This window comes from Physcomitrium patens, chromosome 23 (assembly GCF_059467195.1).
Source record: "Physcomitrium patens ecotype Gransden chromosome 23, ASM5946719v1, whole genome shotgun sequence".
Classification (NCBI taxonomy): Eukaryota; Viridiplantae; Streptophyta; class Bryopsida; order Funariales; family Funariaceae; genus Physcomitrium; species Physcomitrium patens.
The window spans coordinates 13,527,614-13,543,933 of NC_143432.1; the positions used below are offsets into that span (position 1 = coordinate 13,527,614).

General features: G+C 27.4%; 1 protein-coding gene across 4 annotated transcripts; it reads right to left on the bottom strand.

Moving 5' to 3' along the window:
- Nucleotides 1-12,814: 12,814 nt before the first annotated feature.
- LOC112275556 (uncharacterized) lies at nt 12,815-15,803 on the bottom strand. Of its 4 annotated transcripts, none has more exons than XM_024506022.3 (7): nt 15,710-15,803; nt 15,516-15,584; nt 14,631-15,046; nt 14,231-14,343; nt 13,928-14,019; nt 13,264-13,350; nt 12,815-13,083 (listed from the first exon to the last, which is right to left on the bottom strand). In XM_024506022.3, the coding sequence occupies exons 2-7, from the start codon at nt 15,543-15,545 to the stop codon at nt 12,964-12,966; spliced, it is 858 nt and encodes a 285-aa protein (XP_024361790.1). In that variant the 5' UTR covers nt 15,546-15,584; nt 15,710-15,803; the 3' UTR covers nt 12,815-12,963. The 4 variants fall into 4 exon arrangements, with proteins under 4 accessions (XP_024361790.1, XP_024361788.1, XP_024361792.1 ...); XM_024506020.3 differs by having other exon boundaries at nt 14,631-15,055; XM_024506024.3 differs by lacking the exon at nt 15,516-15,584.
- Between the last annotated feature and the right edge of the window lie 517 nt (nt 15,804-16,320).

The following is a 16,320-nucleotide window of genomic DNA, read 5'->3' on the forward strand; positions in this document are numbered from 1 at the left end:
TACAAAAAGATATGATGTACTAGTAGAGACTAAATACAAGACCATGGCAAAGAAGTTTAAACTAGTGGCATTACAACTACCAACAAATTCTGAGAAGAAGGTTGAAAGGGCCTCTAATCAATTAAATTTGAAAGATAAAAAAAAAAAAAATAGGGCGTAAATTTACAGATACTCAAATTTGGATGGATTTAAAATTAGAAGTGAAGGCTTTTAACAAATGTTGAGAAATATTTCTAAGAGATATTTTTATCTTATAGTAAGACATTTGCATTTGAGACATATGAGATTGGTTGTGTAGATCTAAGTATTGTAACATCAATGGTTATTTTCATCACATCACATACACCATAGAACTTGCAACTAATTTGAATATCAAGGCTTATTTGCCAAAGCTAGTTGATTTATTTAATGAGAAGATTAAGTTGGGAATTGTAACGCCGTTTATTGTACCATATTCTAATTAGTGGTTCACTACACCTAAAAAGAATGGAATATTGAGGTTTATTTAAGTTATGTAGTTTAAAAAAAGAGTGGACCATCTTTAAGATTTAAGACTCTTTCAATCTATAGCAATATAAATGTTCTTAGAATGTAGAATAGCATAGACCAAATCAAAATTGAATAGATCTAAATAGAATGGAAAATGAAAGGCAGAATAGAAGAAAAGAAAATAGAATAGAATTGAATTAAAAAACATGTAAAATCAAACTTTACTAAGAAAAATGGATCGAAGCCATACCTGATTGGATATCCAAGTGGCCTTGGCTAGTCCTATTTATACTTTGTCCAACCATCTTAGAACTTTTTAGGATGTTTCTAATGATAGGCCTTACTTAGATAACCACCTTAAGTTCTTTCTAGAATATTCTATGGTAGATTCTATATAGACCACCAACCTAGCTCCAATTCTAGAAACTTCTCAAACATGGCTCTAACTACCTATCTCTATGTATTAATAATATAAATATTTTATCCATACCCCGTTATTCAATTAGTGAATAAGATAATTATTCAAAATATGGATTTAAGTTTAATTATGGATGAATTTGCTAAGGCATTTGTAGAAAGAATAATTTATTTCATGAGTGATTTATATTTGGAATATGATTAATTTCAATTGGTGCAAAGTAAAGATTGACTAATATAAAAATACCATTGGATTTAATATATATATATATATATATATATATATATATATTATTGCAAAGACTTATAAATTCCATGGCACATATGATAAATAGAATTAACAAAGTATTGAGAGATTTTATTTTAAAAAAGAATTTATCATTTTTAGATATTGTGCCTATCAAAAGATGTGTGGAAGATGAAAAAGATGAAACATTGGACAAGAAAAGATGTTGCAAGTTTGTCATATTGTTGATTGTGAGAAAATTTTAACAAGATTAGAAGATGTTCATTTAACCTTATTGGAAGCAAAGTTGATATTTGGAATAAGAGAAATTTTGGTTGTGGAATACATGTGTAGACTATATGGATAAAAACCATCTATAGAGAATATTGATGCAATCAAAAGGATGAGGAATTATCTAAATACTATTGATGTTTGAAGGTTTTTGGAAGCATGTATCTTTTATTACATTTAGATTCCGTACTTTGCACATGTAATAAATCATTTATATTATTTATTAAAAAAAATTAATAGAAAAAAAAAACAAAGTAATGAAGAAGTTGAAGAAACTTCTTTCTTCATCACCAATTTTGACAAAGGTGAATTAGGATTTGAAAAGGCCAATGGTATGGATGATTGATACTAGTCCAATAAGAAATAGATAGGCAATTGGATAAGATGACAATGATGGAAATAGCTATGTAGTTAGAATTTGAATAAAGGTTTTGAATTTTTGTCAACGGACTTATGCATAAGTCTAGAGAGAATCATGAAAAATGATAATTACTATGAAGAGTAAGAAAGAACATTTGATAGATGCAATGGTGGTTATGGAAACAAATTTTTTATTTTTATTAAAGGTGATTATAAGTTATTATATTTTAGACATTATTATGTTGAGGTAGATAGTATATATTAAATCTATGAATCTAGACTTTAAACACATTTGAAGGACAAGACAATATGATTGCAAATATGTTATTGAGAGTAAGATATGAAGATAAAGGCAATATGATTGAAAATAAAGAGAATATAGATATTAACTTTTATTCTATTAATTTAATAAGAAGAAATGGATTATAATTAATTATATTACTTGAATTATTTATAGAAGACTTATATGAGAAAGAGTTGTTATATATCAAAAAATACTTTTTTACATTGGAGAGGCAAAAATATTGGACAAATCTAGAGTTTAAGAAAATTTGATTGAAGGCCTATGGTTATTTTTTTAAAGATGGGTTTTTATAAAAATATCCAAAAAAAAAAGGATGGAATATCATAATGGATTGTATGTAGCTTTCAAATCCAAAAAATAATCATCAAGGAATTTTATGAAAGTTGGTAGGCACGGCATTGAGGCATTTTGGCAATATTTACCAAAACAAAAGACAGATATTGATAGAATGGTGTATATAAAGATGTAACAAACTTTATAGGATCTTATGAGATATATTAAGTATATTCAAATATATTCTATTGAGATAGATTGCATCCATCTTATTGATTGGCAATTCATTACAAGTGGGTTGTTGATTTGTTTGAAATACCAATGGGACTTAGACAAAAGAAGTATTTAGTACTTGTTTAAGAAAATTTGTCTTATCAAGTAGAAGAGAGAGCATTATAGACAAAAACTATTAAAGAAGTACATCAATTTTTTTTTTGAAGATATTATTTTTTATTATAGTTGTGTAAGAAAAATCACAATGGATAAAAAAAAAATAGATGCAAAAAAATACATGAATTCTTCAACAAAATAGAGATTAAATGTATATTGAATCTAACTTATTATCTAAAAGCTAATGGAAAAAGTGAGCAAGGATATTTATCAATTACAAAGGTATTAATTAAAGCATATAATAGCAAAGTGATGGATTGATCTATATTATTATTACCTTTATTATAGGAAGATTGCACAACTTATAATATAGTTACATAATATATATTAATAGAGTTAATATATAGATAAAACTAGTAATATCAATTGAGAAAGTGGTACATACATGGATTATATTATATTGGAAGGATAGGCTTAATAGAGATGAATTATTAGCAATAAAATTTTGGCTACTTGAGAGAAGGCCAAAGGACATTAATGTAGCTATTAAGAGGTTGAACAAAGTAAGAATGAAGAATAAAGAGAGATTTTATTATAAGCATTGATTTTAAGCTAGGGCTATTGGAAAAGAAGATTTGGTATTGGTTTATGATAGTAGTTAAACAACCAATATAGCATAAAGAAGAAGTTTGTGAAGTGGTGGTTTGGACCTTATATTTTTTTCTAAGCTTATGAAAATGTTCTATATTTATTACAAGAATTAGATGGAATAGAGCTAAAGTTACCAATTGTTATTAAACATATTGAGTTATTTCAAAAGAAAGGTAATGAACACATGGAGAATAATAAAAAATAAGACCTAAAGGATTATAATGATAAAGAGATAATCAAAGATTGATATATGTCTATATCATTTAAAATTTAAATTGATATATTTTGGAAGATTTGTAGATTTAAAACGAGTGGAATGTTGTAATATGGGCCATTTAATAGTTAAATAATAGATATTAATATGTATTGTACTTACTTTTAGTATACAATTAGATCGATATTAATATGGAATTGTTTTAGTTTATATATTTATTTTAATTCATATACTTGTTTATTTGATAGTAAAAGACTAATAATAAGATTCATAATTAAAAAGATTAAAAGATATGGATAAAAATAAGGTAAACTGTATGTAATGGATTTTCATCTTAAAATATTCTTTTTGATTTTTAAAGATGAAGATATAAATAAGGAAAATCACATGTGGTAGATTCTTATCTTAAAGACATTGTAATGATCTTTTGAGAGATCAAGGTGACTTAAGGGAAGAAGAAGAATTACAAAGTCATTTTTGTTGTAATTATTGTATCTTTGTTTTGGTTAATAAAGAGGACAAATTTTGAGACTTGAAAAAAAGTATATTTTGATTGATTAAAGACTTTGATTAAAAAAAGCTTTATAGAATTTTTTTAGGATAAGTATATCTATTTGTATGCAAATATTGAGGAAAAAAACTAACCATGTCAAGGAGAAATAAAGTACTAAACCAAATAGAATCTAGTAAGATTGCATGTGAAAGGCAACAACTTTGAAGAATCATAACTTGATTTTTATAAAAGCTATGCTTATAAAACTTAGAGTGTAGTTATTTTCTAAAGTCAAAAATCCATTTACTAAATTTTAAGATATTCTAAAATTTGGTTTTAGATTTATGCACAAAAGAATAACCAAAGATAAGATTGTGAGGAAAAAATAAGGAACAAAATATTAACTAAGGTGATTTTCTTGCTATAATCGATTTAAATCATCAATTAATTTTAAATTTAGAATATAAAGATGAGATAAAATATTTAATCTATTGCAAAAGATTTCAAATTATTTTATTGATTTTACATTGAGTTATATAAATCAAAAGTGAAATAGATTAAATTAAGTACAATTGAAGAATTGGTTGCTAATTTAGTACAAAATTAATGTAAGTGAGGATTTGAATAATAATTTAATACAAGTTAATATAAAAAAGAAGATAGAAACTAACTAAGATATATATAAGCAACAAAGATGTTTAGAGTAAGAAGCTTTGTATTTTCTTGAATCAACAACAAATTTTTCAACAATGTCCTAGATGCTGGCTTGTATCTTGAGCTCATGCTCCACATATGCCATCATTTGTAATATTGACAAAGTTTTTTGCTTCTTCTTTCTCCCATTTTTGTTGGTCTACTAGTTCTAACTTGCCCTATCATAGCAATTGTTTTATTGCCTGCTACTCTCATTAGTCAACCTATCTCAGCCTAATCCACCAAGCCAATGCCTTGCTGCTTAGTACTCCTATTAGTCCTTTCATCTTAGTTGGCTCTGCCCTTACCACCTTTATTGCTAATCCACCTTGCTATACTTACTGTGGCCTTGCTTATTGGCCTATCCTTGTCAACTAACTTTGTTGATCTTATTGTCGCTCCACTTTTGGCTCACCCTTATCAACCTACCGTGTTGATTCTGCTATGGTCTTGTTTGCTAATCCACTTGTTTTGACCAGCCCCACCGTTGCCACTATATCATTGTCTTCTGACTTGACTATGTCAACTTGCTCCGACAGTTGTCTTTGCCTTGTTCTCTACAACACATATCTTTATCCACCACAAAGAGTATTTCCTTTCCACTCTATCATATAATATGAATTCTAGCTTGATAATGCATCAAATACCTAGTTGTAGAAGGTAAATAGAAAAATGCAACAACAAGATTTTAATAAGTCTAATACAATCTTGAATAAATTCTAATTAAATCTTAATAAGTCTAATCAAAATTTAATAAATCTAAAAAAATAAATAAAAAAAATTATTAAAATAACATAAAGAATCTATAATTTTTTTTTAAAAAAAATAATAAAATATTCATGAAATATTAAAATAAAAACCTTAAAGAAATAAAAAATATTCTTTTAAAATAATAAAAATAGAAATATCATATAAATCTTTAAGTAAATCCTAATCAAACTTTAATGTAATCTTAAGAAAATCCTAAACAAATCTTAATGAATTTCCTCTCAATTCTTAAAAAAAATTCTAAAGAAATCTTAAAAAATCCTGAATAAATCTTAATCAAATCCTAATAAAATCTCAACCAAAATCCTAATTGAATTCTAACAAAATTCTAATAATATCCTAACTAATTTCTAAATTTAATACTAATCAAATCCTAATTTCTAACCAAATCTTAAATAAATCCTAATTTCTAAATATATCCTAAATAAATCCTAATTAGCTTCTAATAAAATCAAAGAAAATCTTAAATAAATTTTAACCAATTCCTATAGTTGTTTTAAAATCTCAATAAATATTAATTGAACTATTGATTTCAACTAAAATTTTAATTATATTCCAATCTACAAGTAAATAACAAGCATACAAAATTTGAAGAAAATGAAACTTATCAATTGAGAGAAAAATCTCCTAAAAATTTCAGATGTTGGTCGCTTTCTTTTTCCAATTAAGATATTTATCTTTCAGCGATAATTTTTTTTATTAAACTATTCAAATTCTCTAAAAATTGATTGTTAAATAGATAATTAAGTCCAAATTTCTTTCACCAAATTTTTCTTCAATTAAACTAGCAAACTTTTCAAGTTTGAAAAAATCCTCACAAATCCTAAATTTCAAATATCTAAGATTCTAACTCAATAAAACTCTCATATCATTTAATATAATTATTCAATTAATATCAAATTTATGAAATACATTTAAAAAAAATACTACGAAAAATTTATAAAAATTTATTTATAAATTTCTTAAAATTCTCATAAAACCTTTAAATTTGTAAATCTCTTTTTATTTTTCAAAATTCAAAACTATTGGGTACTTTTTTCAATTTAAAAAGCCCTCAAAAAATCAATACATATCTAAATAACTTGAAACAAATGCCTATAAAAACTTTCTAATTTTTTTTCTTTAATTGTACTTTTTGATTAACAAAAATATTCTAAAATTACCATAGGTGCATGGTTTTATACCTTGGAATCTGATTTTGATCCTGATTCATAATTAATTCTCTTTGAATATCAACTCTTAATATTTTAAGATAAATTTACTAAATTACATTTTTAATTCTATTTTAAATATGCTTCTATGATTTATTTTCTTAATCTATTTTATTTTACCTTATTTATGGCCTTATAAAGTGAATAAAAGCCTTTTTATATAGAAAGACAGTATTAACATTAAAAGTTTTTACTACCTTCCTATCACTTATCCATGTTTTGCTACTATATCTTTCTACTAGGCTCTTTTATAATAAATTTCATATTTTATCTTTCACCATATAATTTTGTTACTACACATCAATATGACCTCATAAAAAATTATAATCCAAATTTATTAAATCTTTGATAAAATCTTCATCAACCTTATCTAAATAAGAGCACTTTATTTATCCTTGCTATTGTTCCACTATAGCAAGTAATATACAAAGAAGCATTGGCATCTCTAAATTCTACTCAATAGAAACAAGTCATAGTCAATGAATTGAAATCTTATATTGTCAATAATACTTGAATATTTACTAATTTATTTTTTTATTGGTAACTGATCATATATAAATGGATGTTCAAAATAAAAAGAATCAATGAAGTTAATAGGTTCAAAGCCCGATCTATAGCTCACAATTTCAACCAAATCCATAGGCTTGACTATACCAATACTTTCTTTCTGGTGGCATGCATTCAATCTACTCACCTTATACAAGCTCTTATCCTTCAATATAATCTTCATGTCTACCAAATAGATATAAAAATAGTATTTTTTTAATAAATTCTTCTAAAAGAGTTTATATAACTATCTCCAACAATATTCAACCATCACAACTTGGACTTGTATATTATCTTTAAAAAAATATTGTATGGCTTGAAGCAATCTCTATGAAAATGATTTCAATTTTTTTTTTTCTACATCTTTAGTATCCTTACTTATACCTTGGACTATCAACAATCTCTGCAACTTCATTACTCTCTTTTTGGATCTAGCAATGTTGATTGGATTGGTGAGGTAGACAAGCATTGCTCAACCTTTGAATATGTTTTTTTTTTCCTTTTTTTTAGAGCTATAAGTTGATTTCAATAAAACAATAGTCCACTGTTTTTTTCCAACACTAAAACAAAGTACATGATAATGGCTACAACCACGTCTGAAGCCGTATGATTCTGCCACCTTCTCCATGATCTTTGGCAAGAAAAAACCTTAAAGAATGCCATTGTCATTTATTATAATAATCAATCTATTATAGTAATAATAGATACAATAAAATTTGATTCTTATACTAAGTATATTGCCATTTTTTATTAATTTTTTAAGCAACTCGCAAGTAAAAAAATAAAATCACATTTGCCTAATATCCTACTAATGATATGCTAGCTGATTTGTTTACAAAATCTTTGTTAAGTCCAAAGCTAGCCCTTCATTATTTAATAAAGACGGAGTTAGTGCCAAGTCTTTACATAGACTATTGTTAATTAAAAAAAGTACAAGGAAAATCTTTATCAAATCTTTACATAGAGTATTGTTAATTAAAAAAAGTACAAGGAAAATCCAAGCTATAAAAGACAACTCATATTCAAATTTTGACATGATAAATTGTCTTTGCAATAGAAAACATTATGGTGGCAATAGCAACATCCTAGATACACACACACATACATACATATAGATATATATATATATATATATATATATAAGTGACATAAAAAATAAACATTAAAATGATAGACAAATCTTCATGTTAAATCATGCACTAGTTGCATGTTGACAAAAGTTATTATGAAATCAAACTATAAAGTGCATACATTAATAGAGACTTTGTATATATATATATATATATAAAATTCTATGTATAAAAAAAAGAAATCTTGAATAAAAATAGAATTTTTACATGTCTAGATTCAAAAGATAGTAATATATATATATATATATATATATATAAATTAAAAGAAAAAAATACTGTATAGAAATTTATCCAAAAGATATACTATATAAATATAAATATAAATATATATATACTATGTAAAAAATTATATAGAAAAAATCAAAATTTCCAAATTTTAAAAATAAAAGATAGGATATTTTTTTATGTATTTTTTACTAAAATAATAAATTTATAATAGAAATAAAATAAAAATTAAATTAAATTTTTAATAAAAATATCTTTTAAAAGATAGTATTGTAATTAGTTCAAAGAAGTTGATATGCAAAAGATATGATTAAAGTACATATTTATTGTTTTTTTTAAAGGTTGAATTTTTATAACTTATCAAAAAAACAAATTAATCTATTAATGCTTGTAATATTTTAATATTTTATTTAATTATTAAAAATTTGAATTATCAGTTTTAATTTATTTAATTTTTGCATGTTAAGAATGATATTATCATTTGTTGTGAATATTTTTAAAAAAAATTTATTCTTATTTTTAATTTTTCTTAATGATCTGTACAATTCAGATCTTGTTTTTAAGTTTAATTTAATTTTTGAAAATTTCAATGTGTAGCAAATACACAGTGGAATATTCGGAGATCCTCTGACTATTAAATGAATGTTTGAATTTGATGTTTTTTAGTCTTTTAAACAAGCTAATCTGATTAAATCTATTAATGCTTTATTGTATCAATGTTAGAAACCAAAAATTTAGCAATAAAGAAACATGTAGAATACAACTATTTTAGTATCCTAACTTCACACTTAATGACAAATTTTTTTTCTTTTAAATGTAACAAATAATTTATATATTTATCTATAATAAAAATGTGTAATTTTTATAAGAAGAAAATTTAAAATTATAAAATTATGAAATATATAAAGTAAAAAAATTTATAAAAATTAGAAATTTTATTTTAAATATTTATTTTTCTAAATTTTAAAAAATATTGCTCAAATCTAATAGATTTTTAAATCAAAAATTTATGTCCAAGTTTGTGTGGCTTATTAATGTATACGAAAAAAAAATTAAGAAATTCTAAAAATTAGAACTTTTAAATAATAAATACTTGAATTTTTATATTATAAGTTTATTTAGTTAATTTTTAAAGATAAATTATATTAAAATTATATTAAATAATATAGAAATCACTTAAATTTATAAATTCTTACAAATAATTTTACATCCACTTTGGATAAAATATTACATATTGAGAGTTAAAGTTATAATTTTTCTACAATTTATAAATATTGGAAAGATTTAATTGAATTAATTTAAGATTTTATTCCGATTTATTAGGATTCTTGGTTGGTTACCAAATATTACATATATAATATTTTTATAATTATATTTCTATTATATAATTTATAATAGAAACATTTAGAAATATTTAGAAAATATAATTATAATAAAAAAAACTATCTTATTTTATTATATTTAATTATAATATTATAAAAATTAAAAATAAAAATAAATTCTTAGAAATAAAAAATATAATAAATATCTTATTTTCATATTTTTATATAAAATTTATAAATTAATTTATATTTAATATTATAAAATTAATTAATCTATATTTTAATTTAATATATAATATATTAATACTATTATCATATTATTTAAAAATATAAATATATACTTATTTATTTTTTAAATTACTTTACAAATATTAATTATTATTTAATATATTATTATAAATCTAAATTTATTTCCATTAAATTTTAATATAAATATATTTTTAAATTATATTTTGATTTTTACTTTGACTTTTGAAATAATTTTATACAAAACAAATTACAAAATGTAATGTATATAATATTAGATGTTAATATAAATTTAAGTTTCCAGAAGTAAGTAATTTTTTTTGATATATAAAAAATATTTAGACTTATTGATTTGTTGATAAGTGATATGTTAGGAATGTAGTAATCTATGCCAGAGTATATTGTGAAGCATGAAGCCACCATAGGTGTGAGACTTAAGTTTTAAATCTTAAAAAAGGTCTTGAAACGAGTGTTTAAAAAGAATTTTGGAGGTCTTTGACTTCCTATTAAAGCCCTATTGTATTTAAGTAGTCCAAAATTCTAAGAAAATTCATCTTTTTCAAGTTGAGTCTTTGAAGAGAGAGAGTTTGAGTGTTTAGCTTCTCTTATTATAGATTAGCACTATTTTCATAACATTTATACATGGCTTAATTTATTATATTTATAATAGAATTTTCATATTACATTGGAATATTTTCTATATATTATTACTTAAAAAAGTTCCTACTATGTGTCTAATACAAATATAGTTGATTTTGGTACTTTGTTTAATCAAAACTTACGTTTTGATGTATTTTGTGGAAGTTAATGAATGCTAGAATTTATAGGATTTCAAACTCATTGGCACCATAGCCTTCATTTATTAACTTTAGAATATATAAAATATACTTAAATATCTTGTATTAATGACTCATTATTCATCCCGTTCATCATATGTGCAACTGAGTTAGTGGCACCTTGAGAAAGAGTACATATTTTAACTAGCCTAAGTAGTGTTTTCATTGTTGTCATGTTTCTACTCCCTTTTGCATGTTGAAATTGGTCATAGTATGAATACAAATCACCCATTGAATAGATTGTCCTTCTTGCAAATTTGCTTCCACAAATTCATCTACTATTGGTCCAATTCTTGCATTCTTCATAGTCATTGCATTCACTAATTGCATATCTTGAATAAATCATAATGATCCATTTTTTTTAGGCACTATAAACCATCGACTAGGATATGGTGCAAAAAAGGGCTTCAAAATCTTTATCTTCATCTTTTCTTTCAATAATTCTATCAAGCTTAGTAAATGTGCCCTTAGCTCTAAAATTGGCTTCAAATTCTAAGATACATGTGGTATAGTGAAAATAACCATAGGCATTATAATATTTGGATCCACACACCTAATTTCATGACATTCAAATGCAAATGATTTACCTTGTTTTGTTAACATCTTTTTGAAGTACACAATTTCCAATCTCCAATTCTCCAAAAGTCTCTTTAGTGAACTTGTGTTCAATATTCGTTAGATCTCTTAGGCTTTTTTCTTCTAATGCTTCTTCTATCTATTCTTTAGAATCTTTTGGCAAAGGTCTTGCAACGGGTTTCACCTTCTATCCACTATCTTATATTTTGTTTCAACATAAAAAAATTCTATGTAAATCAGGCAATAAAAGAGTTTCTATAGCCTAGAAGGTAAAATTACTAACCAACCTTTAATCTATTAGCTATTAAGATAAGAAAATAAATTAAGATGCTTTTTATAAAAGCCATGTTTGATTGTGTTAAATTATTATTGAACCAAGATGATTAAATATTGATTAGAAATTTATATTTGATTATATTTTCACCATATAATCAATGCATTTGAATCATTTGTTACTTATAAAAATAATATTATAATTAAAACAAATGTTATGCTTGATGCCATTAACCATTTGGAGCCTTAAATGAAGTATGACAAATTTTTCAATCCAAGTTATCAAATTGCTTACAAATTTTTTTCTAAAATATGTAAAATAATATATTCATGACTATCATTACTCAAAATTGTTATTTAAGTTTTAAGAGTATTTTTGACAAGCAAACAATCTTTTAAAAATGATATTTGAAGTTATTAATTATTGATTTGGTTTAAATAGAATTTTTTATGTCATCTCTCTCTTTTTTTTTTAAAATTTAGATTACAAATATTCATAGTTTTAATACAAGTGGGATGTTTTTGAGATTTAGAACTTCAAATGTCATTATCAAATGAAGAATTTCTTATTATTAACTCTCATTTTTTTATTCTATTTATGACATTCATAAGATGAGATAAATTTTTATAAGTAGGAATTAATGCCTTACTTCTATTCCTTATCTTTTAAATTAAAAATATTTCCAAGTAAGAAGTCTTTTTATAAAACAATAAGTATCCATCAGCTGAGGTGGAGGTGATTGGAATCATCAAATCCGTCATGATGTCAATACTTTGTAAGTTAAATGAGCGTGCATGCAAATTGAAAGGAGTGGGTCTTACGGCCAACTTCAGGGTTTATTCCGTCAAGCTCCGTAGAAGTAGGCAATGTAACATTCAATGTAAGATTCCGTGAAACAGTGTTGTTGCTTCATTGTTGAAAGGACTGTGACCATGAATGTTGGTACAAAGAGAAATATCGCTTGTATTTCAGCACAAGAGTACGGGAGGTTGTACATCCGCTATTTTGCTTCTAGATATTGCTTTAAGATGGGCAAGACTAGCACCCAGTATCAGTAAGAATTCATACATGACCTCTTAGAAGTTACTTTACCGACTTTTGTATTTCCCAGCCTCCGTTTGCTGAAGACCAAATGATTTAGCATAATCAACTCCAATAGCACGACGCCTTTCTTCCTCAATCTTCCAAGCTTCAGTTTTCTGGTTCGCCTATTAACACCACAAAGCAGTCACGAATAAGAGCAGCAATAACGGACAAAAACTAGCCCCCACGTACACAAAATCTGCGCATGTGGCCGTTTTACCCAATGAAAAAATAGGATCATGGGAAGCAAAACCTTAATTCATCTAGCGACCTAGCAACATCCCATACAATGGGAGAATATGTACCCAAGACTTGAGCGGTTCAAGTGTGTTCTTCATTCGCTCTACGCGTGGTGTAAAATAATCTCGTCCTTTTGTGCGAATGTCGTCAAACTGGTGACAAACGAAGTCTGATGTGAGTGTAAGACATTAAAAGCACCCCCATTCAAATTTATCAAACTAAAAATATAAGAAAATTATTTCTACGACAATAATTTCAAGAAAAACAAAACAAACCAACAAAACAAAACTTGGCGTAATCAACGTTAACTCCATGACTAAGATCAAGATTGATTGCCGGTACATATGAGGAACTTCAGAATGGAAAAAGCATACACTGAGATTGAATATGATTGTGCGCTCAATATGTACAAGTCCAGTCATCATAAGAGATAAAAACACACTAACGCACGCTCAAGGTCCAAGATGCAGAAGAGGGACGAACGTCATCAGTGCAGCACATTCACAAGAAGGAGCGCGACCCCTAAAGTATTGGGTTGAGGGTTCTGAGACCTATGATCCGATATCTAAGCGGCCGGGGTAAAGAGAATAGCAGGAGAAAAAATTCTCATGTCCATACACTCACATCTATGTAAGTGATACAGAGGTGAGTGTATGTGTCAATATGAAGGAGTGTAAGCAAGGAAAAGGCAGAACTTAATCATCAGAGAAAGTGCAACAAAAACCTTACCGATTTAATATCATGCTTAGAAGCTGTTACAGCTGCTGCAATGATACTGCCTCCAAAAACTAAACCTGTGGCCACTGCGAATGCTTTCGTCACTGTTCTGCCAAGAAAGACGATACGCCAGTTACCAGAGAGTCACCATCTGTCATTTGGATCTATGTAATACATTATGCCACAAAGAACAAATCTTTAAAAAATGCATAAATGAATAAAAACTCAAGATAATACAATATCATAAATGTCAGTAGTTCCTCACACTAAGTTTCAGGACAACTATGTAGTAAACGTGAAAGGTGATCACTGTACCAACGAATAAGCCTTCCATCGCTGCCTTCTCGTCCATAACGGAAGCTTTAGCAACCCGAGATTCATTGGCTGTCGAAGCTACCATTTGAACATCTGGTGCATCAATCATCCATCTGTCAAAATCAACACCAATATTAAAATGAAGAATTCTCCTGTTTACAGAAGAGCGCCTAGAATTCCTTCTTGTGAATGTGCTGCACTGATGACGTTCATGGCGGCCATGGCATTTTACATGCCTAGAGCGGCTATGGCGGCCATGGCGTTTCTAATTTCATAAAAGCAATAAATAAGCAATTTCAAATCTGGGAGTAATTTTTCTTTCTTAGATTTGAGTAGTAACCACACAAGAGATTGTTACATCGCCCATGTGCACGAAATGAAGTTCAAAAAAAGGACTCACTTTTTTCGACCTAAAGAGGTCTGTGGAACACTTGCAAAATGATCCACGACCTGAATGGATGGAAATCCCGTCCGCACGGCCCCATCTTGACTCAGTGGCCGCGGGCTTAGAATTGATTTCAATGATGTCGCAAGTGACGATCGTGCAGGAGCTGATGCTACATCGACAGCTTGAAGCGCTTCTGTAGTTGGTGCAATTGGAAGCGAGTGGCGGAGAACTTCAGGAAGAACATCAGCCCGGGACAGTTTCAAAACAGATTCAGAATTAGATGTTTCAGAGACGGAATTAGGTGGTGTTGAAGTCTTTAGCTTCTGCTTCAGTGCAACCGCAGCTTGTTTCGAGTGTTGATTGAAAAACGCCCCCTCGGTGGCTGCTAATCTGCCCGCCAAAAAACTCATCCTTTCACAAGAGTCAACCTGCATAAACTAATAAAAAGGTCATCATCAAGTCATTGAATTCATCCACACACTGTCCTGTAAAACCTAAACCACGCCCATGATGAAAATAAATAAACGATTGCAAAAAAAAAAAAGAAAAAAAGAAAAAGAAAAAAAGAGACAGAGGAATTGTAATACAAGACCTGCAAATATGAATGCAAAAAAAAACGTGGACATCCAAGACTCAAAACCACACTACTTCAACGGACATATACCGAGCACTTGATTATCTCAAATTGAACAAATTACTTTCACGGAATCCTTCTATGACATCACCTAACTTGTACAAAAACTCAATTATACACAATACAATCGGCACTCAAAATTTTAAAGACTCACTCCACCTTACAAGAAATCCTCAACCAAAAAGTGCACAACCGAATCGCTCCAACGATTACAAAACGGAATTCATACACAATTTGCGAAACTTAGGTCGAAGAGGACTCACAACTCGAGAAACTTGACCATCAGCGTTCATAAAAAACACAAACACAGCGCTGAATGCAACTATGAATCCCTGTCGACCACAGGAAGCATGTAACTCAGAGACTCCACCACGTATACAACTGCTATGGTTAACCGAAAAAATGAAGACTTCTGAACAGAAGCGTGAAATTCGAGCAAACGTGCAATTGAACCTACCAAATTAAGGTCGCAAGCAGCGTGAGAGAGAAGATTGATGGCGTTGGAGTCTGTGGTGACAAAGATTCATCGCCGCTGCAGAAATTGGAAACGCCATGGCCGCCATAGCCGCGAAATTTCTGAGCGGCACCTTTTGTAGCTCCTTCGGAGCACAATGGTGCGAGATGGCCTGCGGATGAACAGAGCCAGCTATTTTTGGATGAAACGCTACTTGGATGAATTGTGGACATTCGTTATATAGATGGGTTTCGTGGATGTCGGTTGGATGTCGGATGTAATAGTGTATTATGGATGAATTATTTTTATGGATAGGAAACGGATGAGGGAATGGATGAAGGGATGTGTTCTTTATTCTAGTGGTGTCAGCTGCTTGAAATTTTAACATTGTGGAAACTTTTAGGGTTTTATTTTCTTATTCATGGCAATATTATATATGTAATCTGTAAGAAAAAATTACATTCTGGAACATTTGACTGAATAGTTTGATGGGAGAATATAATTTGTAAAATTACTAGATTTTTTGTGGATTTATATATAAATTGTATAGGATGGTTTGTAGAAGAGAATTGGTAATAATATACTAAAAGGTAGAAAAATAAACCCATAAATTT

Excerpts from the sequence above, each read along its gene's own strand:
- LOC112275556 (XM_024506020.3), bottom strand. The coding sequence starts at position 15,545 with ATGAACGCTGATGGTCAAGTTTCTCGAGTT. Across the intron at positions 14,344-14,630 it reads ACCTCTTTAGGTCGAAAAAA|ATGGATGATTGATGCACCAG; the intron begins GTGAGTCCTTTT and ends TGATTTTGACAG. Across the intron at positions 14,020-14,230 it reads GATGGAAGGCTTATTCGTTG|TGACGAAAGCATTCGCAGTG; the intron begins GTACAGTGATCA and ends TTGGCAGAACAG.